The sequence below is a fragment of the Polypterus senegalus genome, chromosome 4, assembly GCF_016835505.1.
Source record: "Polypterus senegalus isolate Bchr_013 chromosome 4, ASM1683550v1, whole genome shotgun sequence".
NCBI classification, from domain to species: domain Eukaryota; kingdom Metazoa; phylum Chordata; class Cladistia; order Polypteriformes; family Polypteridae; genus Polypterus; species Polypterus senegalus.
Genome location: NC_053157.1, coordinates 144,071,644 through 144,097,188, shown reverse-complemented (window position 1 = coordinate 144,097,188; position 25,545 = coordinate 144,071,644). Strand labels below are relative to the sequence as shown.

Here is a 25,545-nt window from a genome sequence, read left to right as displayed (position 1 = left end):
TACATAAAATGATCCTGTTCAGATCTAAAGAGTGAGACTTTTGCTTTTACTTAGACTGCAGTATTGGCTTTATACCAATCTGTTGTCCTTTATTTATTCAATTTTGTCCATTCTCATGAAAACTGAAACTTTAATCTTCCTAGTATTTGTTGTATATATTTGGTCAAGAACAATCTTTAACAATTACTAATGGCGGAGGCTTAAGAAATCTTTGTTAAATATATGATATTCTGATTGAAGCCTGCTAATTGTCATGAGCATGTGCTTTTGTGTTTCAATTAACCATAAATAAGGGATCTGTTGAGCATCGTATTAGATTCTTCACTGTGGAAGACACTTTAAATAATTATAAAAATTCCATCAGTAATCAGGAACACAAGAGTATTGACAGCAGTGATTAGTCTTACTGTTAGGTAATGATGCAACATGTTACCTGTCTACAAAAATAATAATTAAGTGAGTACAGTATATGTTGTTTCAAATCGACTAGTGAATTAAACTCTAAAAAACACTGAACATATGATAGCATGTGAATAAAAACAAGTTGCCAGAAGTGTAGCTTTACTTGTGATCAGTTTGTGTTTTTCATTTACTGCAATTGTATGAGAACACACTTTTTTTACTTCATTAATTTGTATTTTATTTTTCTAGTACTTACCTCTAGCAGTTAGTTTATTTTTGATTTCCAACAATCTTAACAGATTCTAAGATTACCACAACAACATATTTATAAATGTTAATACAAAACGAAGGCACTAAACATTGACTATACATTATTGTAATTAAGAAAGTTTAATTCACCTGATCAAAACGTGAAGATAAAATGGCGATAATACAGTTTGCCTGATACACGAGCAAAGAATGACTCACACAAAAGAAAACTATTAAGGCTGTTTGTAGCTTGTCAGTATAAGAGCAGAGGCCATGTGAAATGGACAAACAAAGGCTTATGCTGTGCAGACATTGCACTTGTAGCGTGATGTGAATTAGTGACTAGTGTAGCTATTTGACTACTAACAAAGTTTAAGTATTTTCAGGGCACAAGTTAAGTAGGTGAACGTGTGTTTTGCAATAGTACAATAAGTCATTGAAGTTGTTATTTGCTGCTTGTCCACTCTTGCAAAATGCAATGGAAAAACAAACATTTTCTGAAACTTTGCTTAGAAGGAGCCGTTTTGCTAGGGAGGCAGAAGGGCACGTTATAAAATGACTGGATGGCTTCTTACTACTGTGTTTTATCTTTAGATATTGTGCTGCATGAATTGACATCCCAGGTAAAAACAAGCCATTTGCAAATAGCAGAACTAACCCTACCAGTTCTAAGCTCTTCCTCTTCTGATCCTCGCTCCATTTTTTTCACGCTCGTCACTGCCAGGAATTATGGGAAGAGTTAGCATAAATATGTTTAGAAAGCACACTGGTGGATTGCTGATTTTATTTAATGTTCAGAAAAAATAACTGAAAATCATAAGAAGGTGCTGAACATCACAATATTGACTTATGTGTATTGCTATCTATTAAATGTCAGACTGAATCAGAAATTCAATATATAGCCTACCCTTAGTTTTAAGGTGAAAATTTATTTACTTTGGCAGCATTTTTGCATTTGCCCCAATCTATCTGTGACACTGATTTAGCCTAATGAACGTTTAAGAAAAAAAAAATACAATCACTTACAAAATCATCATTTCAAAATGTGTATGTGTGTTGAAAGTCATCAACTCACTGACAGAGTGATTATTTCAACAGTTTATAGAGTCTGTATAAATGGCAATGATTAGTGAGAAAAACTGTAATATAGTAGAATGTAATGCCTGTTGACTTGAGTTTTTATTAGATTCTACACTTGAATTAAAATCTCTAGTTTCCTTATCGCTTGTTTTGTTTGCCAGAATAGCCAATAGCCATATACAATGACAAAATTCCACAGTTTCAACTGTAATTATGTAAAGAAAAAAAGAAAGTTCAAAATATAATCATGAGCATGTGCATGAAAACACAAGAGACTAGAACTTTTAAAATTAAATGATTGACAATGGATATTTTTGGATTTCTGTTTAACTAAAATAAATAAAACTCATTTTCATCATTTACATTGGCGTGAAAAAACCAATACCCCTCAGTAAAAGTCTTTGAAGGTTTTTCTTCATCCTGGTCATGGTGTATCTATTAAACCACACTCATCTGCACTGAAGAAGCTGTTCAGATGAGTGTGGAGGGAAAATTCCACAGCCTTTAACAGTAGAATCTCTACGCTTTTATTCAGCAGTAAACCACCAAGGCTGCTGCAAGTGGCATTTGAATCCTTTTGTTCTCATTAAATGGCCCAATAAGCCTGGCATCCTGGTAATGAGTCCCTACTGTCCTACACACATAACTGCCTAATAAAGCTTGACTGAACATAAAGTAAATCATGTCTTGGCACACAGAATATATTGTCTGCGTATATTTTCACCTTAAATGTTAGCATAAGTTTTCAATTTAAAATGAACAAAAAATTTCCAGGGGTGCGCTGCCAAAAACTACTTCAGTTTATTAGTGAAAAGCAAAGCAAAAGATTGAATATTTTTCTATATACTGTAAATAAATTATAAAAACTACAGCCAGGCTTACATGTTTCATTAAATATGCAGGTAAGGGGCCAGTGGCATGACAAAGTGATTATAAAACTGTCCACAGTCTAACTCAGTAAGGGGATGCTAAGTTAAATGAAGGTTGAGTGAGCACACCTTGCTTCTGGTTCTTATAGTTTGATCACTAGCAGTACCTTATTAAGATACATAATATCATACGCACTTCTCTGATCAAGTGGTTTTTTTTCTTCCTAATAAAAATCTAACATTTGTGAAACTTGATCTATGTGCTCTTAACCCATATTGACCATTTGTTAATATACACTATACAACTATACACTGCGCTTTCATTTATTTTTCCACCAGATACAGTATGTTAAGCTAACTGATTTAAAAGTATTAATTGGCACAATCACTTATTTTATGTAATGATAAGTAATCAGTTTTTCAGTAATCAAATCTATATAGTAAATGTACAATATTATTTGTATTTACCTTGGTGATTTCATTTTTACAGGGGGATTCCTATCACTCAGATGGTCCATGAACCAAATGGACGTAAGAAGTGGTTGCATTTGGACCCTAACTGGAGACACCAAAATGTTTCTGCATTGCAAATGCTGTTAGTCAAAGGGTATGAAAAGGCATTCAGAGACCTAAAATCTGTGTTTCTGTCTTACAAAAAAAAAATGAAATATACAGTGGTGGGCAAAGGTGAGTTTACAGTTCTTCGTATGGAAAAAGACATGCAGGTTATAGTTATTACAATAGCTTTATTAACTCAATAGCTTTAAAAAGAAGAAGAAAAATAATACAAATCATTAATAAATAAATAACATAAAAGAATAAAGTGTTTTGCATACTTAACCACTGTAAGCCTGCTTTTGCCCACCCCATGTATATAAAGGCTCATGGTAAACTGCTTAAGTAAGGGCAGCGCTGCATATGATCAAAGTGTTTCATTAAAATATATATGTTGCTTTGCTTGGTGGAGGGTTAGAGTATGTCACAAAGTATCCAACATTCACCTATTTCCTAACATGCTTATCCAGTTCAGGGCAACAGGGATCACAAAACAAACATAAATTTCTGTTACAAAGTGAGATTTCCAGAAAGAAGATTGATTTAGCCTCTTAAAGTGATCTTTATTTTTTGAGAGTTGCTTCTACAAGAAAATAAAAATAAAAAGAGGAATAACCTTGGAGGTCAATCATCACCCCGAAAGTGGATAGTAGACGTCAGGTAGTATATGTGTACCAAATTTCAGGTCAATACGTCAAACAATTTGCGAACTGCAGGTGATTTAAAATCCTGGACAGACAAACGAACAGCCACAGTAGCGTATTATATAAGAAGATTGGAAAATGACTGCAGTCAGCAAAAACCCTTATCTAACCAAGTAAGAGACATACCGCTCTGTTTGATGAAGGAAATAATGCTTTAATGCATGAACAAGGGTATTTGAGAATAGACAGTCGCATGTTTTGGATTTTCTAGATTTTGGACATTTTACAGTATTTACAAGGACAGAGAGTGCATACAAATCTATCTTACTGTATTATATACGACAAAGATATCACAAACCATTTTTTCCCATATTTCTTCTGCTGCCTAGTTAACTGAGACTGTGGAATATTTTAATGTTTAAAATAAATACAATAGCATGGTATTTATTAGTCCAGCTTCCACACTTCTGGCTAAAACTCAATGAAAATGTAATATTACCCAGTTACCTGAAAAAAATGATGACTGCTTCACCAGGGACCCACTAAGTGATACAAGCCTACCCAGCAAAAGGAGAATCGTCAGTTAAGCAGTGGATGACTGATTGGTGGCACAATCTACAGACTGTACTGTAAGATCACTGCAGACTCAAATTAAAATTTTTACTTTTGTTTCTTCCCATAGGCAACCCTGTCATAGTCGGAGCAAAGTGTCAATTGTCTGTGAGAAGGAAGGTATGCTGATTTTATTTTTCTTTCTTGCATCTGGTTGCCTTGTTGAACAAAACAGGTGACAAAAAGATTTTACATTGTAGTAACTTTAAACATTTTAAAAAGAACTTATAAAATATCAAAGCTGGTTATGAAACACTTGCATTTGCTTTGATGGTCCTTAAAAGCCTACAAAATGGAAATAATGTAATTACTATCTTTCCCCTTTAGAGCTATATCTTATTATTAATGTGTATACAGTATGTGAGAAATGTGCATTGTTTCTGTAATGCTAACATGACCTTTAAAAACAAAAGCTCTTTTTCTTTTGAAAGCCATTATTTTGCTTTAATATAAACTAGTGGAACAGTGAGTCTCATTGCTGGCTATCAGCCCCAGACACCAACCTGGGTTTGATTCCCCTCTGTGACTGGGTGATTGTTGTACTTTTCCACTATCTTGGTGTGGGCCTTCTCCAACTATTCCAGTTTATTCCTAAATCTCATATACATGCAAGTTTGGCTGCAGACCTCTGAATTATTCAGTGACGAGTAAGTGTGCCCTCTGCCAGACCAGCAATGCCCAATGTTGTTTCCTGCTTTGTGCTTATTGTAGGTACAGGCTGTGCTTCCCATGAAATGTACTGAACTAAGCGGTTTCATAAAATGAACGGAAAGAACCAATTTCTGCATGTTTTTAATAATAGGACCCTGAAACAGTCAGCCAAAGTATACAGTGCTTTCATTATTTAAGAATTTGATGTTCACAATATCAATAGTACATATAAATAAATATAAGCAGCAATGATCTTTGACACAAGCGTTACAGATAAACCACTTCATTAAAGAATAAGGGAAAGGTTCATTTCAGTGTAAAATCTGAACAGTGCTGAAAATATATTGCTAATTTGTGTGCTGGTGGTAGTGTGTTGAAGATAAAATAATATTACAACTTATAGAGAAAGTTACAAAGTATTTTAGTCACAACTTGTCTTAGAAATATTAATTACAATAACACGTGTCAAGATAAAAAGGGACAATATAAGATATTCTTGACTAAATACATCAAACCAATTTGTGACCCACATCTCCACAAAGGCAGGAGAGCATCAGACTGTGTCCTTCACTGGTGTGGGAATTCCTAACAGTGTAATTACCTATTACCTTATCCATATTTCCCCTCAGATCTGCAGTGGACTGGGATTGTTCCCACCTTGGTTATGCTAAGATTTTGATTTATTTTATTTAACATTTCAAAGTCTGCGTACATTTTGCATATATTTACATCACACAAATGTATGACATGATTTGCACTAAACACATCACAACAATATACACATACAAAATGTAATGTTACTCTTTGACGCAGGTAGCATTAATTACAAAAACAGTCAAATACTGGAGCTGTGAAAGGTGCTCTGCTATAGGTTAGTAAAATTAGTCGACAGCAAATGTATTATCTCTGAGTTTGTATCTCTCTCTTGCAGAATGCGGTTTTCGCCCAGCAGCTCGAATGACCAAGAGAATCTTGGGAGGTAGAACAAGCCGCCCTGGCCGTTGGCCCTGGCAGTGTTCCATGCAGAGTGAACCCAGTGGTCACATCTGTGGTTGTGTCCTCATTGGGAAGAAATGGGTACTGACTGTAGCACATTGCTTTGAGGGGTAAGTTATCATGCCAAGTTGTGAGAGGACACAGACACACAAAAGAAAAATGTTTTAGCAATTAGAAAGAAAGACCTCATGTGTCTTTAAAGACAAAGACAGTTTCATTTGAAATAAATATAAAGTTCATACAGTTGGCTCTTGTAAGAGAAGCATTTCTGGCAAGTCATTTTTTCCATGTAACTACTTATTGCTACATTGTTAAATGTGAATATCTACTGTGGCAGGGATGCCCTGATTATGGAAGGACCGGGGAGAGAGAGTATTTTCAAGTCTGATTCTCCCCCGGACTGACAGATGGCAGTCCCCTTGGTTTCCTGCAGGGCCACTGGTCATGAGCATAGAAGCTCAACCCTGTTGGGGCCCATGGCCACCACCAGCGGGTGCATAGCTCTCTTCAGAGCCCTATTTGGCAGCATTTCTGCCACACCCGGAAGTGCTGCCGGAGGAAGCTCGTTGGGCACCTGGAGCCCTGCCGGGTGCCCTATATAAAGGGATCAGTCACCAGGAGTTGGTGTCCCGAGTCCTTCTGCAGGAGGAAGAGGACAAAGCGTGTCTGGAGGATTGAGGGTGAGGACAAAGGGACTTTGTTGGTGATCTGTGCACTGTTTAAATAAATTGGATGTTGTGTGCTTAACCTTTGTCCTGCCTGTCTGGGTCGGGGTTTGGATGGCTGTGCGCACCTGGGCTTCACACTACGCATTGTATTATGTGGACTTTAATGTGCAATTGTGTAGTTGTTTCCAAATGAAAAATGCTACCTACTTTCATCTCTAAGGGAAATATATTATTACTCTAAGGTCAGTCATACCTGATTTTTCCAACATTGACTCACAAAAATCAACTACAAGCTTCTTGTCTTGACAGGTGGTTTCTTCATTTTTAAAACTGAAATTCTAAACCTAACAAAGTATTGATTTATATTTCCATGTGTTCTTCTAAACATTTAAAGAAAATGTTTCATTTGTGACTGACTAATTTCAAATTCTGTACTTCTTAATATAGGCCTTCTGCTGCACAGTATGCTTATACCAGCAATCTACAGCTTTTGAAGGCCTTCAGAAAAAATTTTCTTGGTTGAGCACAAAGCTATTTACTATGCCCCAGTTCTTTTTCATTATCACTAATTACAAATCAATAAATTCTGCTACTTGTAATGCAATGTCTTCTAGCTGTATTCCTAAATCAGTAAAAAGAATGGCCCTACTTTCATTTCGTTTCTTATCAGTGGTTGTTTTCTACGGCTGCCCTGAGTTCTTTGCCTCCATTACACGTTTTATTATTTTGATCATCTTTTATACACTATGGTTATGTAAATCATTGACACCCATACTCAGTGATAATCTGGTATGAAAATCAGGACCTTTGAAACTTTCTGCTCACAGACCTCACATAAAACCTTCTTTTTTTATGCAAATTAATAGCCCTGCGCCCATGTTTACAGTGCAGTCCCAACGTAAATATTGATAGCAAAGTTAAATTAGTCTCAGCTAGCAACCTGACAAAAATGCCTCGAAAATCTTTTGGATAAATATGTTTTTATTTGATCAATAAACCATTTAATTATTTCTAAATGTAAAAACTGTTTTTGTGTTTAGTTGTGTGTGGTCAATCTTTGCTGTAGATGGATATTTATAATCAGATGCTGTAGCACTTGCGTAATGCTTATTAAATGAATGCTGAATCATTAACCTGTTTTCCTTATGTGTCTGTGTGCAGCCGAGAGAAAGCCAGTGTTTGGAGAGTGGTATTTGGCATCAACAATCTGGACCACCCCTCTGATTTCATGCAGACCAGACAAGTGAACAGGATTATTTTACACCCACGCTATAACCGAGCTGTGGTAGATTATGACATCAGCATAGTAGAACTGGACACCGAAATCAATGAAACAAGTTATGTTAGACCTGTGTGCTTGCCAAGCAGGGACCAGTCTGCCCAACCGGACACATACTGTTATATAACTGGCTGGGGGCACATGGGCAACAGAAGTAAGTTTCTTAGGTACTAGCATGATTATCAGAACAAGAAATATCCTGTGTAATTAAGGAAGCTAACAGTGATGCTTCGTTTTAATATTTTCAGTGCCCTTCAAATTACAAGAAGGAGAAGTTCGTATTATTTCAAGGGATAAGTGTCAAACTCACTTTGATATGAAAACCATAACCTCCAGAATGTTATGTGCTGGATATGAATCTGGAACTGTGGATTCTTGTATGGTAGGAACCTCTCAATATAAACTTTATTAAAAAATAAAAACTCAACTTATGTGTGTTTACAACTATGCCACACTTCAGAAAGTTTTTTTTTTTTTTTGTGGAATAAAAGTAAAACAAACATTAAGGTCAAATGAATAAAACCAATAGTGTTTCAGTGCCTGCAGTGCTTGCCCACTTAGTAACTAATGCTTAGAATTCTGAATGATGGGTATATAAGAGTCTACAGGACAGTATAATATTGGTGGTCAACTTTCTGACTTGGCTAAATAAAGGCCATCTCCTTGTTTGAAGGTGTGAATCTTGAAAAGGCATCGCTTCCACCTATATTTAGGGCTTCATGTGTTGTTGCTCTCTCAGCAGAGTTCTTTCCACAAGTGCTTTTCTTCTGCTTCTCTCTGCTTCTTTTCGCTAACTACTAAACTACCAATTGTCCTGTATTCCATAGTTTTTAAAAACTGTACTGGAAGGCATGGCTCTTAAAACACTGGTCCATAGGAAAACTCTCCTTTATTTTCATTCTTTCCTGTATTAGTATACATTCAGACATATTTATGACAAATTATTTTGTAGAGTTGCTTTTGATGCATTGTTAATTACAATCAGAACAGGCTACTTTAGGAGTTTAGGGAAGATCTGAAGTGAAGATGTTTGGCATTAATAATAACGATCCTAAACCTAAAAGGTATTGACGATTTATTATTAACAAGAATTACAGTTGTCCAAAATATTTCCTTTTTTAAGGATTGTAATGATGCTTTGATCAATCAGCAGCCATTCACAATCAGCTGATTTTCACTCTAAATGATTTGATTAAACCCTCATCTGTAAATTAACATTTTTTTTCAGTATCTGCTTTTCAAGGCTTTACATTAATTTAGTTGTAGTCCTCCTTTACTGATGGTATTACAGTACTTAAAGAAGTGTGCAAGACAGAAGACAGAATTATTTTGTTTCACATTAACTCTTTTAGGGCTGATTTTTTTTTCCTTTTCTCCCAGGTAGTGAATGTTTTTTCCAAAAAACTCAATTTTCTGAAAAGCAAACAAAGCAGTTTTTTACATATATCCATGTAAAACATCTGTTGCTGCATGCAGTGCCTTATTTCATCATGTTAGCCATCTCAGTGTCAGCAGGTGCATGGCAGTGGCATCGCCAGATCAGCTCTGGACAGATCAGCACAGTTGATGCCAGTTCCTCACTTTCATTTTATATCTCGACCTCCAGATCACCTGCACCAAAACTGGAGTCCGACAAGTCAGAGTCAAATTCAAAATAATAAAATATACGTAAAATGTCGTCCACTGAGTATTTTGCCTTGCGCCTTCGCTTTGCTCTCTCGCCAGATGTTGATGACATTCTAGGCATTGTTTACGCTACTCATGCACATGCAGGGATTTGACATTCCTCCTAGCAAGGACGGCCTACCTATAAATTAATGGTGAGTTTTGTCAACGTTTACAGCTGATCATCACCCTCTACCCATGGATGTCAACTTTAGTAATCATCTGCCCTCAACCCTGTTGTTGACAAAAGTCGACATCCGCCCCAAAAGAGTTAAAGATAGTGGAGTAATGAACTGAGAAATAGAAATATGAGGTATTGTCTTGTACATGACAACAAATGGCAGGATGTAAATGTTAACCAGCGCAACACTGACTGGAAGAAAGGAGAGGCACTTCTTTGGCCAAAATGAAAAGAGAAGCTGCTTTAATGAGGTCCGAATCTGTCACTTTACTTAAAACATATTTGTCTGAGGGTGCACGGTGTTTAGTACAGCAGCTCACATTTTGAATTAGAATTAGTATGTTAGCCATGTACCTTCTTGATAAACATCTTACAAACATTTTATTAGAATTGTGGCTTGAAATTTTGACAAGCTTTTTTTTACTTTTACATTATGTGTATTATGGAGAAATATTTTGATTACATGCCTTATTAATTAAAAATAATTATGTTTAAGGCGTATTTAAAATTTATTTTAGTATTTTTATGGTCACTGAACAATAAGCCTATCAAATTTCTTTTTATTAACAAAAGATGAACTGGTAAATCCAGTGGTGGTCTTATGTTTAATTATAAAAATGCCAAGATGTATAGTTTAATATAGAACTGTGTAATAAAAGTGTAAACAGATTTTAAAAGGACAGTGAAAACAAATCAGAATGAGACTGGTCTAATAACATTAAGTCAGATGTCAGCACCCCAACCCAAAAATCTGACTGGATCAATGTCATTGTTCAATTAGGTCTTTTTTTTTAATCATCCCCTCTTTCAGCCTTACTCTGCCTATGCATGTGTTGTCTGTCAATAAATCATAGAGTAGGTATCAAATGGAAGATGATTGGGCTGACAGTGAGCAGATAGCAGGTGGAGTTCTTGATCGCGTTGATTAGAAGGCCAGGGGCATGTCTGGGGTTGAACTGAAGTGTCTTAGAATGGAGAAGGAAAAAAAAACTACACTCACTCTTTGGCAAGAAATTCACTCTCCTTTGCTAATACAAAATGCAAAGCCAAATTTCTCCTTCTAGGCCAGCAATGACTTATTTTGCACAAAATGATTGCTAGTCTGTACATGCCAGAATTCATCCATGTATGCTTCTTGCATCTTAACAAACTTCAGCAGAAATGTATACAACAGCACACTTTATTTCCAGAAACATGAATAATATTGCATATCCATTCTGTGCCCTTTGTGTCATCATGACAGTATAATGTCACTGATTTCCATCCTTTATGCTTGCAGGGTGATAGTGGAGGCCCACTGGTTTGTGAGGAGACAGGAGGTCGGTGGACACTTTATGGACTCACATCTTGGGGATCGGTTTGCTTTTCCAAAATTATGGGACCTGGGGTTTACAGCAATGTCACCCACTTTATAGACTGGATCGAGAAGCAGATATATCTCCATACATTTCTTCTTTTCTGATCAGAAAGGTAGCAGAGTTGGATGGGAGGAGCTTTGTATAATAAACGCGCCCAGAGCTGTGGCAGCTAAAGGTTGATATGAAACTGTGACATGAACTTCTAAAGAATGCAACCGCTAACCAAATATTCAAACAAAACAAACTCTTGTTTGTGGCTTATTTGAGACAACCAGGGTTTATTCACAGTCCCTGCACTTCGATTACAGAACTGCTGACAAAATGAAATTCAGCTGAAATGACTTGTCATCACTGTGTTTTGTTTTCATTCCAAGTGAACTGTCCACAATGCTGCAAGCCTCCTAGGCTTTTAAATATGTCATTTGTTTGTATTTGCTTCTTGCACACCAGAGGCTTGCAACAGGTAAGTTATACTGCTATACATGTAAATGTGTCTTTTTAAAGTATCATTGTGAGATTCTATACTATGAACCAAGTACAAAAAGAAACACTACAGCTGAGGCAAGTAGGATACACTCTTGAATACTGATGATGTCCTTGTCGTTTATTAGTAATACATAGTATAATGGTATATTTGATCCAGTACAAAATGCAATGTAGGATTTGTCTTTGTGTATTTTAAGGATATACAGTGTTTGTATTAATATCAAAGTTCATGAGTAAAATTCACTCTCCAATATAAGCAAAAATGGAGAAAAAAAAAACTTTCACGAACAAAAAAATCATTTTCTTGAATTAGGAGAATGAATACTGTTAGTGCTAGAAGAAATATAGCTAAGAAATCCACAAAACATTAAAATTGACTATTTTCACAATATATTCCACCAATCAAATCTGCATCACCATTTTGACTCATTTTTGTAGCGCCGAAGAACTATTTTTAAAATTGTATTTATTTGCATTTTGGGGGGTAAAAAGTTGCTCATCTCCGGACAGTACAAAAAAAAGTTTTCAATTTCTATAAATGTAGGTCTTTTGAAATATTTTGACTTTAAACTATATATATATATATTTTCTTGTCTTTTCTACTGAAGTAGGGTGTTGCTATTTATTTTGTACCTTTTGAGGCCAAGGAATTTTCACAATTGTTTTTCTACTTGTGAAAATGGTATTTTGTTCATATTTTACTCCAGGCTGTTGTTCGCCTCTGTTTACAATATAAAAGGAGGACGTTTGTTTGTTTGTTTGAACTGAGACAGAGCCGCTGGTGTCATCGACAGTATTTAGAGTATCTTTCGAAAAAGAAATAATCAAAAGCTGCTCTTTGCGGACATAACTGACATGACATAACAAAGCCTCAGTGCAGTGTCTGTGTTTTGAAAAGGTCACTACAGGAGACATGATCTAATTTTTTAATAATTATTAATAACTTTAAATGTTGTCAGTAATCTTGCATGGGTAAAGTGGAGTCCACACACTATTTGGAAAATAGCAGGAAAACGAACATGAAAAACAGCTCTGAAGTTTGAAACACTTCATTTTCTTTTTTATTAAATATTAAATACTTTTTTTTATACTGTATCCAGTTTTGTTCAACTCCGTAACACATTTAGATAGCTGATGTGAATAAATAATAGTTGTAGATTGCACAAAAGCTTAACGAATGTATTGTATATATCAGACAAAAAATATAACTCAAAATCCTTAGCTGAAGTGTTAACCTCGCTGTATAATCTGGAGAATTTCTCTTTGTGTGTTAGATAAGAAAACAGTAAACATGCCAAAATGCAGCATATATTCAGTCACTGACATTCATTAAATAAATAAGAATAAATACCCTGTAAGAAGATTATCAGTGTCATTACAACTGGCTGCTAGCTAAAGGCAATCAGAACACATTTATAGACAAGCAAGGCGTCTAAAAAGCCTTCGAAACGTCCACTGATCAGGCTGCTTCTGAATCCACTTTTCACACATTTATAATATCATTTTGTGATGAAAATTACTATAACATGAATTTTAATGCACTGGGTGATACTCAGTATATATAGTTATAAGATATATTTGTAAACCGTTGTGCTTTTGACCTACAAAATGTAAAGAAATGACCTATTCACTCGCTCTCTATACATATACACACACATACTGTATATATATATATATATATATATATATATAAATATATATATACAGTATATATATATATATATATCGTATATATATTGTTGCTGGAATCATTTATAAATGAATGTTAAATAACACACACACTTGTATTTTATTGTATTATATCTAGTAATATCCAGTAGTAACAGTAATGGTTACCAGTCACTCCACTGTTATAGTTCACCTATGGTGTTCCCTTCATTATCACTGTGCCTGTGTGCGCCAAATATTAGCCAATAACAAAAGGGTTAAAACCAAAGTCTGTGTTTTATGTACATGATGTCAGACATAAGTAACACTGAGCCAGCTGGAGAGTGTTTTGCTGATAAATCTGTTGCTAAATGTGTTTCAGAATGAATGTAACTCAATACAAATCACAGCAAAAGTACGAATGTCATGTTTGTGTCAGCACATATCGAGCAATTCACATACTACGAAACACCAGTTGAAGTTAAATGCCATTCTGTATTACCTTGATTGTATGTACCCTTTTGTATATTCTTAAAAAGATGTTGTATACTGCTGCAGTATTTTACATTCCATAAAAATGTGTTTGTAATTTTATAAGGTATTTTTCTACAGCTTTTCTATGTGCATTCATGAATATGTCTATTGTATTGAGCATAAGTTGAATATTTTTACAGTTCATGTGAGTTTAAAAGCTAGTTGGAAGATAACATAATGATGGCAATACTGAAAGCACTCTTCCAGTTTAATAGGTTTTGCTATGCTTTAGTGTGGAAAAATAAATCTTTGTCAATAGGGTGCTTTGTGATGTTGTCTTTCTGTTTATTCCCCAAATTATAATGTCTTTGATTTCAACAATAAACTGCTTTGATTTTATGACTAGATGCTCCAGAAAGATCTATAAAAGTGAAAAGAGCTGTAACTTGTTGCTAGGAGTGAGAGGTGTAATACTCCAACTAAGACACGTTTATAAACTGTGTACTGTTTATAGAAATGCTGGAGCTTCTAATGGCATTTACTGAAACGTCATACAGTCCATACTTATTTGGACAGAGACAACTTTTTTCTAATTTTTGTTCTGTACATTACCACAATGAATTTTAAATGAAACAACTCAGATGCAGTTGAAGTGCAGACTTTCAGCTTTAATTCAGTGGGGTGAACAAAACGATTGCATAAAAATGTGAGGCAACTAAAGCATTTTTTTAACACAATCCCTTTATTTCAGGGGCTCAAAAGTAATTAGACAAATTAATTAACTGGAAATAAAATGTTCATTTCTAATACTTGGTTGAAAACCCTTTGCTGGCAATGACAGCCTGAAGTCTTGAACTTATGGACATCACCAGATGCTGTGTTTCTCCCTTTTTAATGCTCTGCCAGGCCTTTACTGCAGCGGCTTTCAGTTGCTGTTTGTTTGTGGGCCTTTCTATCCAAAGTTTAGTCTTCAACAAGTGAAATGCATGCTCAGTTGGGTTAAGATCAGGTGACTGACTTGGCCATTCAAGAATTTTCCACTTCTTTGCTTTAATAAACTCCTGGGTTGCTTTGGCTGTATGTTTTGGGTCATTGTCCATCTGTATCATGAAATGCCGCCCAATCAATTTGACTGCATTTAGCTGGATTTGAGCAGACAGTATGTCTCTGAACACCTCAGAATTCATTCGGCTGCTTCTGTCCTGTGTCACATCATCAATAAACACTAGTGTCCCAGTGCCACTGGCAGCCATAAACACCCAAGCCATTACACTGCCTCCACCATGTTTTACAGATGATGTGGTATGCTTTGGATAATGAGCTGTTCCACACCTTCTCCATACTTTTTTCTTGCCATCATTCTGGTAGTGGTTGATCTTGGTTTCATCTGTCCAAAGAATGTTTTTCCAGAACTGTGCTGGCTTTTTTAGATGTTCTTTAGCAAAGACCAATCTAGCCTTTCTATTCTTGAGGCTTATGAGTGGCTTGCACCTTGCAGTGCACCCTCTGTATTTACTTTCATGCAGTCTTCTCTTTATGGTAGACTTGGATATCGATACGCCTACCCCCCGGAGAGTGTTGTTCACTTGGTTGGCTGTTGTGAAGGGGTTTATCTTCACCATGCAAATGATTCTGCGATCATCCACCACTGTTGTCTTCCGTGGATGTCCAGGTCTTTTTGCGTTGCTGAGTTCACCAGTGCTTGTTTTCTTTCTCAGGATGTACCAAACTGTAGATTTTGCCACTTGTAATATTGTAGCAATTTCTCGGATGGGTTTTTTCTGTTTTCACAGCTTAAGGATGGCTTCTTTCACCTGCATGGAGAGCTCCTTTGACCGCATGTTGTCTGTTCACAGCAAAATCTTCCACATGCATAACCACACCTCAAATCAACTCCAGGCCTTTTATCTGTTTAATTGATAATGACATAACGACGGACTTGCCCGCACCTGCCCATGAAATAGCCTTTGAGTCAATTGTCCAATTACTTTTAGAGAAGCGAATGCAGAGCCATAATTGTTTCCTCCTACAAACTTTTTCTGTCTTTATTGTCAAGTAGTTGGATTAGGCCCCTCACATGGCACACTCATACTGGGCCAATTAAGAGTCACCAACTAAGTTCAGTTATGCTGTTTGAGGTGATGTGAAACTTTCATAATAAAAATAGTAACTTGATACCAACTCTAATACTTACATAATCTTTAATTCAATTTGTAATGCTGAGAGTCCTTGCAGTTCTGATTCAGTAGTCTTACATATCAGGACATGCAGTAAGTAACCATTAGTCAAGTTCAGTTCTCACCAGGGGCCTCATGTATAACGCTGTGTGTAGAACTCGCACTATAACATGGCGTAAGCACAAAAGAGTGAAATGTGCTTACGCACAGAAAAATTCAGATGCAGGAATCTGTGCGTACTCCAACTTCCACGTTCTTCCGCTACATAAATCCCGATCAGCGTGAAAACTAATGCTCGTGCACGCGCTTTATGTAACGCCCCAAATCTTCCCAGAATTACGCCTCTTTGAATATGCAAATCAATATAAATTGTCCTTAAACTTAGCCTTCTGTGAAAAGACAATGGGAAAAGCATGGGGGGAAATATAAGAATTTCAGCGAATACTAAGTGGAGGCAAAGGAAAAACATACTATTTGTTCAAATAAACCGTGGTATAATCAACAAAATGAAGTTGATCGAGTGACATAGCGTGTTGGAGAAACTTGAAAGCTCACGTTCACAAAATCCCACAGTGCCGGAAATAAAAAGAAGTCACATATCAAAGTCGCCGTGAAAAGAAGAGTTGTAAGCCCACTGTCTGAGTGTCATATGAAAGCTTATTAGGGTACAGAGAAAAAAAAGCCACACGGTGGGGAAAAAGCACGAAATGTCAACTTCAATCTCGACATTTCCACTTTAATCACGTAGTTTATTTTGTCATTAAAGTAGAACATCATAAACTTCATCTTAAAATCGTTTAATTAACCAGTTTCTCAAATCACATCGTAATTAAAGTAGCACGTTAAATGCTTTGTTTTGTATTTGATCTTCTCGTATGTGATCTATGTGTGTGAATCACTACTTGCTTCTTAAACTGGCTCTCTTCCTCCAACTGGACAGAGAATCCATTACATTCGTGATATTACAGCTCTCTGAATAACTAAAATACTGAGATGTATACGTGATGTCATTTTCATGATGATAGGAGTTAAAGCACGTTATTAAACATGTGTTTCACTTCGATGAAATAATTTATTGCAGCAGTACTCAGGGGCAGCTCTAGGCTTGTGGTGGCACTGGGCAGAGGAAGAATCGGTGGCTCCTTCGCCCGCCCGTCAGTAAGGTAGCTTATGCACGGTGGATGGCCATGTCCGTTGCAGACACTGCATAGCCTCGTGCTCATGACACAAGCATTTAACTTTTGCCGAAATTTGTCGCTGCATTTTTAGCTGTGTTGTTATTTTCTCTTTCTGTTTTATATTTAATATATATATTGGCGTAGCCGTCACTGCAGTCAGTGCTTTTCTTTCCCCAAGTAACCGATCGCCATACAATCAGCTCTGTAATAGAAGTTAAGCCATCTGTAAGCTTAGCGCCGATTCTTCAAAACGTTTAAAGAACATTGAAATATCTTCGTAGTACATGTTTAATTATTCTATCCTTAAAGACACTCCCAGTGAAGAATATAGATTATTTAAATGAAGTTAAAGTTTTATCTGTATAATTTAATAAACATATTTTGCTGCATTTCACCTTAAAAATGATATCGTCATCATATGTAAATACGCGCTTTATAAAGTGGCTCAGGTTGTGCGATATTATAACTGTAGTGCAAGTTTACAGTGTGGTGATTGTACTTATAAGTACAAACAGTTCTACAAGGAGCAATTGATTGAATGCATTTAAAGTTCTTGGGATGAAACTGTTTCTGAACTGCAAGGTCTGTACAGGAAAGGCTTTAAAACGTTTTGCCGTGGCAGAGACAGCGTGTGCTTAATGCCGTATACCGATAATTCTCTTTCCGATCAGCTGCTGCTGTGATTCACACTCAGATACAGTGATATAAATACTCTGAGTGGTGCAGTGAGAGCAATATGGAAAAAGATGATCCGCTGTGGCAACTCCTAACGGGAGGAGCTGAAAGAAGAAGAAGAAGAAGAAGAAGAAGTGAGAGTAACAACGCTAAAGCAGTTATGGTATTTGGAATACTATGGCTGTTCCCTGGACCATTATATTGTTACGAGTTAATTACAATCAGATGCATTACACTAATAAACAATATGCGGTTAGTTTCTGTGTATTTATAAAGCCGCATCATGAAAATAATGAGTAATCACACAAGAACAGTACCATTGCTTTGACGCTGGGTGCCGCCAGTTTGCAAAACCGAGCGGAGAACTTGCGTACGACAAGGCATGAGGTACCGTGGAAAAGTGCGTGGCTTTACGCCAAGTGTAGGTTTTATACATCGCGATTTGAATGTGGAAAAGTTCTTACGCAACATTTCTGTGCGTACGCACCGTTTATACATGAGGCCCCAGGTGCTCACCTCACTTAACAAACAATACGTGAAGAGTAACAAAATAAACATGTTTATTCCAATGCTTTGGAATTGACCAGAGGAATACTCAACTCCAGCTCAACTCTTTATGATTCTGTGGCAAGACTGTTGGACATTCATTTATACACAGCTCTCCATAAACATGAATAAGCTGAAGCCATGTTGGACAGAGGAGTAGGCCAACATTTTTTCAATACAATGCAACAGGGCACCTCGCTTGTAAAACACAGTGGCTTCAAGTTATTGCTGCTAAAGGTGGCTGCGTTAGCTACGTAATCGTGGAGTGCAGTGACATTTTCACACACAGCTTTTCCTGTTAAGTACGTCAACGTAAAATCAAACTGTTGTGTGTTGTTTTTCAGCTGAAGTTAAACAGATCCAATTTTAGTATTTAAAAATGATTGGATAATTGTTAATTACAGTATGCCCTGATATGTAAACGCAGAGATGCGAAACACTGTCAAAGTGTGTGTATTCTTTAGTTGTATTCCATGACAATTTCTGCTACTATTTCAGGAGATAATTACAGCGTATTTCTGTTTATTTCATCTACCTTATACTTGGCAGGTAAACAGGTGCTGCCTTTTTTAATATGGTGTTCAAAGTTCTGCTCTGAGTCTTTCTTAGTCAAGACTACTATTTGTTCTTTAAGGTTGCCTCAATAATTTAAAAACAGAAAGCAGATCCTGGTTCAGCTACAAAACATTAAAGCAATGAGAATGCAGCAACTTTTGATCTTCACCTATGGCCAGTACAGGAGCCGCATCATTGCTTGTGGCTGATCGCACTAAATCTGAGGGGAAAAAACACTACAAAATCCAGATGATCCATTGAAAAATCACCGACTGCTGTCCCTTTTGAAGAAGCAAATATATAACTACTGTGACAGATAGGGGGCGCTGTCGTCCCCTTGAACCCACAGATCAGACACCAGGTCTAATAATTATTTATTTTATAATAATAATGTGCACAAAGCACCCTCCACTCCACTGTATTCATAAATCACTAATTAATCAATAATCAATACACAATCCTCCTCTCCCAGACGCGTTGTCACCCTGCCACACGACTCAACCCTGGGATCTCGCACAGTCCTTTATAAAGTCCTTGACCCAGAAGTGTTTCTCTCTCAGTCCATGTGGTAATACTCCCGGGTCAGATAAAAACTCTTCTTCGTCAGCCCAGAAGCACTTTATTTCTTCCGTTCTCGTGACATGGAAGTACTTCTGGGCTGTATGAAAAACAAACGTCTCTGTGCCCCCCTGCAGCGGCCCCTGGCGGCCCCGACGTTATCCAACAGAGCTGTGTATTAAAATTCCATAGTCCCTGATGCCCTGCTGGAATTCGGGGCATCTCCATGTTGCAGGGAGGGCTCCATCTGGTGGCTTGGGGGTCTTGGCCGGGATAAGCTGCTGGCCATAGTCCACACTACACGCAAATCTAAAGCCTCTCACTATATTCTTCAGAATGCATCTCTGCTTGTCAAAATTCAACAACTGACTCAAAACCATTTTAAATTTGCCATCAGAACAGACACACCCAATATAGTCAACAGTACAATTGACTTTAAACAAAATTGTTGCCAAGCAAAGATGGTGAAGAAGTGATAAAAAGGGCAGGTCTACATGTGCGTGTAAAGTGAACACAATGCTGACAGAAACTGCTTCACTTTTACTGAGTAGATAAAAATGTGTTTTTGGAATAAACATCTCACTCTATTAACTTCGAAAAATATGCAAATAATAGAATATGACAAAACTATAAAGTATAGAAAAAGGGTACACACATAAAAATATGTAAAAATAAGTATTGTGAAATAGTTTTAAAAATATGATTAATTCCTCTGTTGTTATCATTGCAAGCCATCACCACTGCCTGAAGATTTTCCCATTCATGGGTGATGTCTGTCACAAACAAATACACTTAAGGAATGGAGAATACGGTGAAGGAACTCATTAATAAATCTGCCATTCTTGTTGAACCAAATACTCAGATGAAGACTGACATTATCCCAGATGATGACATCTGGATGGTCGTGCTGTTGTGCCATCAGTGCATCTCTAAGGTCATTGAGAATCCTCAGTAGATGCTCTGTGTTATATGGTCCTAAGGTGGATCCCATGGTGGCTGATGGCTTTGCAGAGGGTGACATTTCCCCCACGCAAGCCAGGGACATGGCCACTGGTCATTTGGCCAATGATGTTGTAGCTTCTCCTCCTCCTTTTTGCAAGATTAAAGCCTACCTCATGTACGGACTGTAGATGAACTCCTGCAGCGTCTCCATTGACGTCAGCACAAACAGTCTCCAAAATGAGAGAGACAAGCAATACAACTGCGACTGAATATAGAATGGTACTGTTTCCTGTAGACATGTCAATTTGTGTAAAAGTGGCCATACTTGTACACATTGAAACAGCAGCTCTTTAACCCTGTTACTGTTGTGATGGAACAGAGTGAGACAAAGCTTAGTCCTACATATTCTGTTACACTGGAGAACTTGGTGTAGGGTGCCTACATTTTGAATTCCTTGTAAAACATTATTGTCCTCTCCAATCTATCTTTGTATTTCTCTCAAACTGATGGGATTTGTTAGATGAGCATTCTGCTGGTCCTGTGTAAATACTGTTATGTGTCTTCTTCCACCACTAACTGGAGGTCCTCCCATTCTGTGAAAATACAGTCAAACTTGTTTATCATCAACAAATTGTTTTTCTCCATGATAGGACAATACAAGGACACACACCAGTAGGCCATACTAGAGGCAAAGAAACCTGACCGTTCAGTGCAGCAATGGATGCGTCTGAGAAGCAGCTGAGATTTGGCTGTAGTCACTGGCGTGTTTCTCTTGTGATCATACCAGGAAGCAGCACACAGTCGGTAATTGTTGCCCTTATCCCTTCTGTAATTTGATGTTGTTGGCATCTTCTTACCTACTCCTCACCTCTCACCACCTCTTCCTCTTCTTTGCTTCCTTTGCTGGTTCTTCAGCTCCATTTTAACAAATACGGAACTTATCTGAGCCCCCATTTTATGTATGTGTACAGACTGCACCACTGTTTCCTTACTGGTGGATGTGACAATTGTACCATCTGCTAAGAATCAAGAGTGTCAGTGCTTAGGCCATGATAGCGGTGTGCTGTTTGTGCGGCACTGAAGGTACAAGGCAGCCTGATTCTAATTGTGCGTTGCAGTGACATTTGTGTTTAGGGTTTTGAAAAGAGTGTTTAACTGATTTGTAAATCTCAGTGTTTGAGGAAATTATGTCTAAGGTTGTGGAAAGCGTGTTATCAAAATGGCAATGGGGTTAGCTTCTGAGTATTGTGTTTGGAGTAGCAGGTTTAAAAAGCTGTAATGCAGGAGCTCTATGTAAAGGCAGATAGTAGGTGGATCACTAAAAAGACACAGACACACACCAAGGTGTTTTTATGATAGCTAGCATTACAGTCGCAGGTTTTTTACTCAGTTTTCCAGCAATTATAGACATGCATATGTGCACATTAAACAGACAAGTGCAATGAGAATGAAAGTTACATGAAATGGCCTGCTTTCCCTTCTAGCAAACTGAAGCAGTATGACTTTCCATCAGAAATGCTGGGGCACAAAGCAACTGACAAATGGGCAAGCAGCCATATGGAGTGACTCTCACCCTTACTTGTCTAGGCTAGGATTCTGTCTTCTGAAACCCCACACCTACCATACATCATTACTTCCCACCTTTGGAGACATTGATATGCTTCTGTGCTCTTGTACTTTCTCATGGTCACTCCATCGATGCTGGGGGAGAAAACAAAGTAATTAAAAATATCCTGGCTCACTGCACAACCATGTGCAAATGTGAACCAGACAACCAGGCCTCAGTCACACCTCGGGGTACGCAGAGGACCAGTCAGGGCAAGCTGGATATAAGGGAGCCTGCACTGCAGAGGGGGAATCAAAGGAGGGTCAAAAGAAACAACGTGAGAGCGATAGAGAGAACGCAGTATTGAGTGCCTAAACAGTACAAGCCAGTGAGCGAGCCAGAGACGCACAGCAGTTGATTAGCCCCATGGAAGGGCTCTAGTTGTTGTTGTTGTTGATGTTTTCAGTGGAGTCCTCCACAGGGATCTGGGAGACACCAAGGGAATGAGAAGATGGGAGGACAACTGACTCGGAGCGTAATGGCAAACACCAATGTAAGACCTGGGCCATAAGTGAGTCGGGGGGACGGAGAGGGAGTTGCACTGAGTGCATTGCAGAAGAGCTGGGAAACATTAAGGACCCAATGATTGTTTTGCAAGGATTTTATCTCCGGATTTTAACTCATAGACATCCCTGCTTTGTATTTATTTATTGTGAAGATCTTTTACACTGCATTATTGGACACTAATTATTAGGATTTTCAATAAAAGCACTGAACCCTTTTGAACCAAACCCTTGCTGAATGTGTGTGTCCTCATTTGCCCGGCTCATTTCAGTTCATGACTATCGATAGTTCTGGGTTCAAGAGGCTCCTGGAAGCACCAGGGAGTGTGGAGCCAACGTGGACCATCACACCTCCCTGTTTGGTAGTCAGTGTACATTTGGGGATATAATCCGAGTGGCAGCCTTTCCAGCAGCTCCGTATATGACTATATCTTTTTACCTTTTTATCTCTATTTTTCTCTATTTCACTGATCACTTCTACCACTTTCTTTTATGTGGAATTGCTCCCTGGACACTTTTTACTATTTTACTACTTGACGTTTCTTTGTATCAGTATGCTGCTGCTGGATTATGTGAATTTCCCCTTGGGATTAATAAAGTATCTATCTATCTATCTATCTAATTCCATTAGTAAACATGTGGAACTGCCCTCCTCTCAGGTGTTTTCCTGCCACATTTTGATACCCTTCAAATAATCCTACACTTCCCACTTTTCACTGTTTCCCCATTTGGTATCTTTATCTTCAAACAAGACTTTCTAACACAACACCATGGACACACAGAAGCATGGCACCCGCAGCTTGGGAGCTGTTCTGTCCGCAGCTCTCCTTCTGCTAGAGCCATGAGCTGAACAGTCCCTGGCTCATGGATGACGCAGCTGATTAGCCACAATACCACAGAGAGAATTTCCACCCTGAAACAGAGAAGGGTCCACAAAACATCAGAGCTTGTAAACTGGATATTTCTTTGTAAAATGTAGAGCTAACACCAACAATTATTTTGTAAAAGATTAATCTAGTGACTATTTTATAATCGATGAATCTAACAACTAATTTTGTCTAAATAATTAAAACTAGCCAAAATGTGTGCTGTATTTGAGTATTAATTGAATAATTTGATATACAGAACTGGAAATGATATGAAAAAAACAACTAAAATAACTGACATAACACCAGTTCTACACGTTGTGATATGTGAGTCACTGTCTTCTACCCGATCGAAGACGCATATTCCACAGACTTCAAGAAAACCAACTTGATTTCTTTTTAAAATAAGCAAGTCAGGGTCTTTATTCAAACAGGACTTATGACTTTAATGCGCATGACACAGCAAATAGGTGGTAATGGTGCCCTTCTAGTGGCCGGGTTAGACTGTTCCCCACATCAACCATTGCTCAACGTGTTATGTGGCGAGGCTTCAAACTTGCAGTCACCATAATGGGAGACAACCAATCCCTGCCTGTGTTGATAGGGTTTCAGTGGCCAGCATCCTGAAGGTGTTTCGGGTCTCAAAACCCTCCCAACATCTACAACGGCAGAGCATTAAATAAGTTACTACTTGCACTGCCAGCTTTGGTACAGCTTCACACTTTGTTCTGAAGGGGCAAAGATGGCACAACAATTTTTTTCTTTTTAATTTCCATTGCTTGATATTGCCATCATCACATTGAAATAGTTCTTTTATATTAAAATATAAAAGAGTTATTTAATATAAAATGGTGACGAGTAGGACTGAAAATACATACGTAAATCTGCCGAATGCTTTGAGCATGGGAAGAGTTACTGAGTATACCGAATGCCACTTGTTTGGTGTTGCTTGGTGTAAAGGTTTTCACCCACTTCACTTCACCTCCTATTTCTGAAATAATTACAACCTTTTTGCCCAGGATACTGGATGAATTATTAATGTGGAATTACTGCATGTGGTCACCTACTGATAAAGATATCAGATATATCTAGTAGGCCACTTTAGATAAAGTGTAAAATTGCTGATGAATAATAAGAATTTAAAGTGAATGAATGGATGGATTTACGTATGTATTGTCAGTCCTGCTTGTCATCGATTGTATAAATACTAAATGTTTAAATGGGAAGATGACAATAACAAGCACTTCCTCACTTTATGATGTCTTCTTTACAACTACCCCTCACAGTGGGTGGGACACGGACTGATGTGCCCAACATCTGACTACATCGCTTTCCACCCACCTGTACTTGGCATAAAAATGTACGTTTTTTTATTTTCTTATGTACATCTCATAATAGTTAACTTTGTGTGTTTTAATTATAGGATAATTTAGATGTTTTGAGTGAAAACTATGTGACTTCGAAAGCTGGTAATTTTTTAACAGTAAAGTTCAATCGGGGAGCTGAGATTCAAGCTGACTGAAAGGCGAGTAGCGCTGGTGTTGCACATATAACCTGCTTTAATGGGTAAAGAAGCAGTGCTCAGCTTGGCTTTAGAAGGGAGTCCTGAGCAGAGAAGGAGGAATCCTGGCCTACTGCACTGGGCTGAGGTGTGCTAAAGTCACAGGTACTGACCTTTGAGGTGGTGAAGTGCGGCAGTGCCAATGATAAGGTGCACGGAAGATAAAAGGATACCAGAGGAGGACCACAGATTTGTAAAAATGACGACAAAGATGGCTTGAGGAAGACGTGGATGAGGTGAACAATGGCTGAATTTGACAGGTGAGTGACAATGATGTGATAAAATCCTAAGCCTAAATGTGCAACGATTTTAGGTGACATTTTTATGTCACTTTTTTGTCACGCATTAAATCAGGCTTAATTTAAAACCTACATATATATTATTGGTATAATTCTTTTCAGAATTTATCGAAGTTTAATGTAATGTTAGATTTACAGATTCTTATTTCATTTTTAAATTATAAAATAAAAAATCACGTCCTGAGAGACGAGACTTTATGGCAAGAGATTTAACCACACCCGGGGCCGGAAATAAAAGACAAAGAGCAGGACAGCTGCTGTAC

The 25,545-nt window shown here is 37.5% G+C and overlaps 1 protein-coding gene across 2 annotated transcripts in view; it reads left to right on the top strand.

The window, feature by feature from the left end:
* The window catches only part of corin (corin, serine peptidase), a 184,325-nt gene extending 170,188 nt beyond the window's left edge, over positions 1-14,137 (top strand). For both annotated transcript variants that reach the window (XM_039751395.1, XM_039751396.1), the window contains exons 17-22: positions 3,091-3,207; positions 4,482-4,531; positions 5,994-6,168; positions 7,888-8,159; positions 8,254-8,387; positions 11,131-14,137. In XM_039751395.1, the coding sequence (XP_039607329.1) occupies positions 3,091-3,207; positions 4,482-4,531; positions 5,994-6,168; positions 7,888-8,159; positions 8,254-8,387; positions 11,131-11,313 (931 nt within the window). In that variant the 3' untranslated portion in view covers positions 11,314-14,137. The remainder of the gene's footprint in view (positions 1-3,090; positions 3,208-4,481; positions 4,532-5,993; positions 6,169-7,887; positions 8,160-8,253; positions 8,388-11,130) is intronic.
* The last annotated feature ends 11,408 nt before the right edge of the window (positions 14,138-25,545 follow it).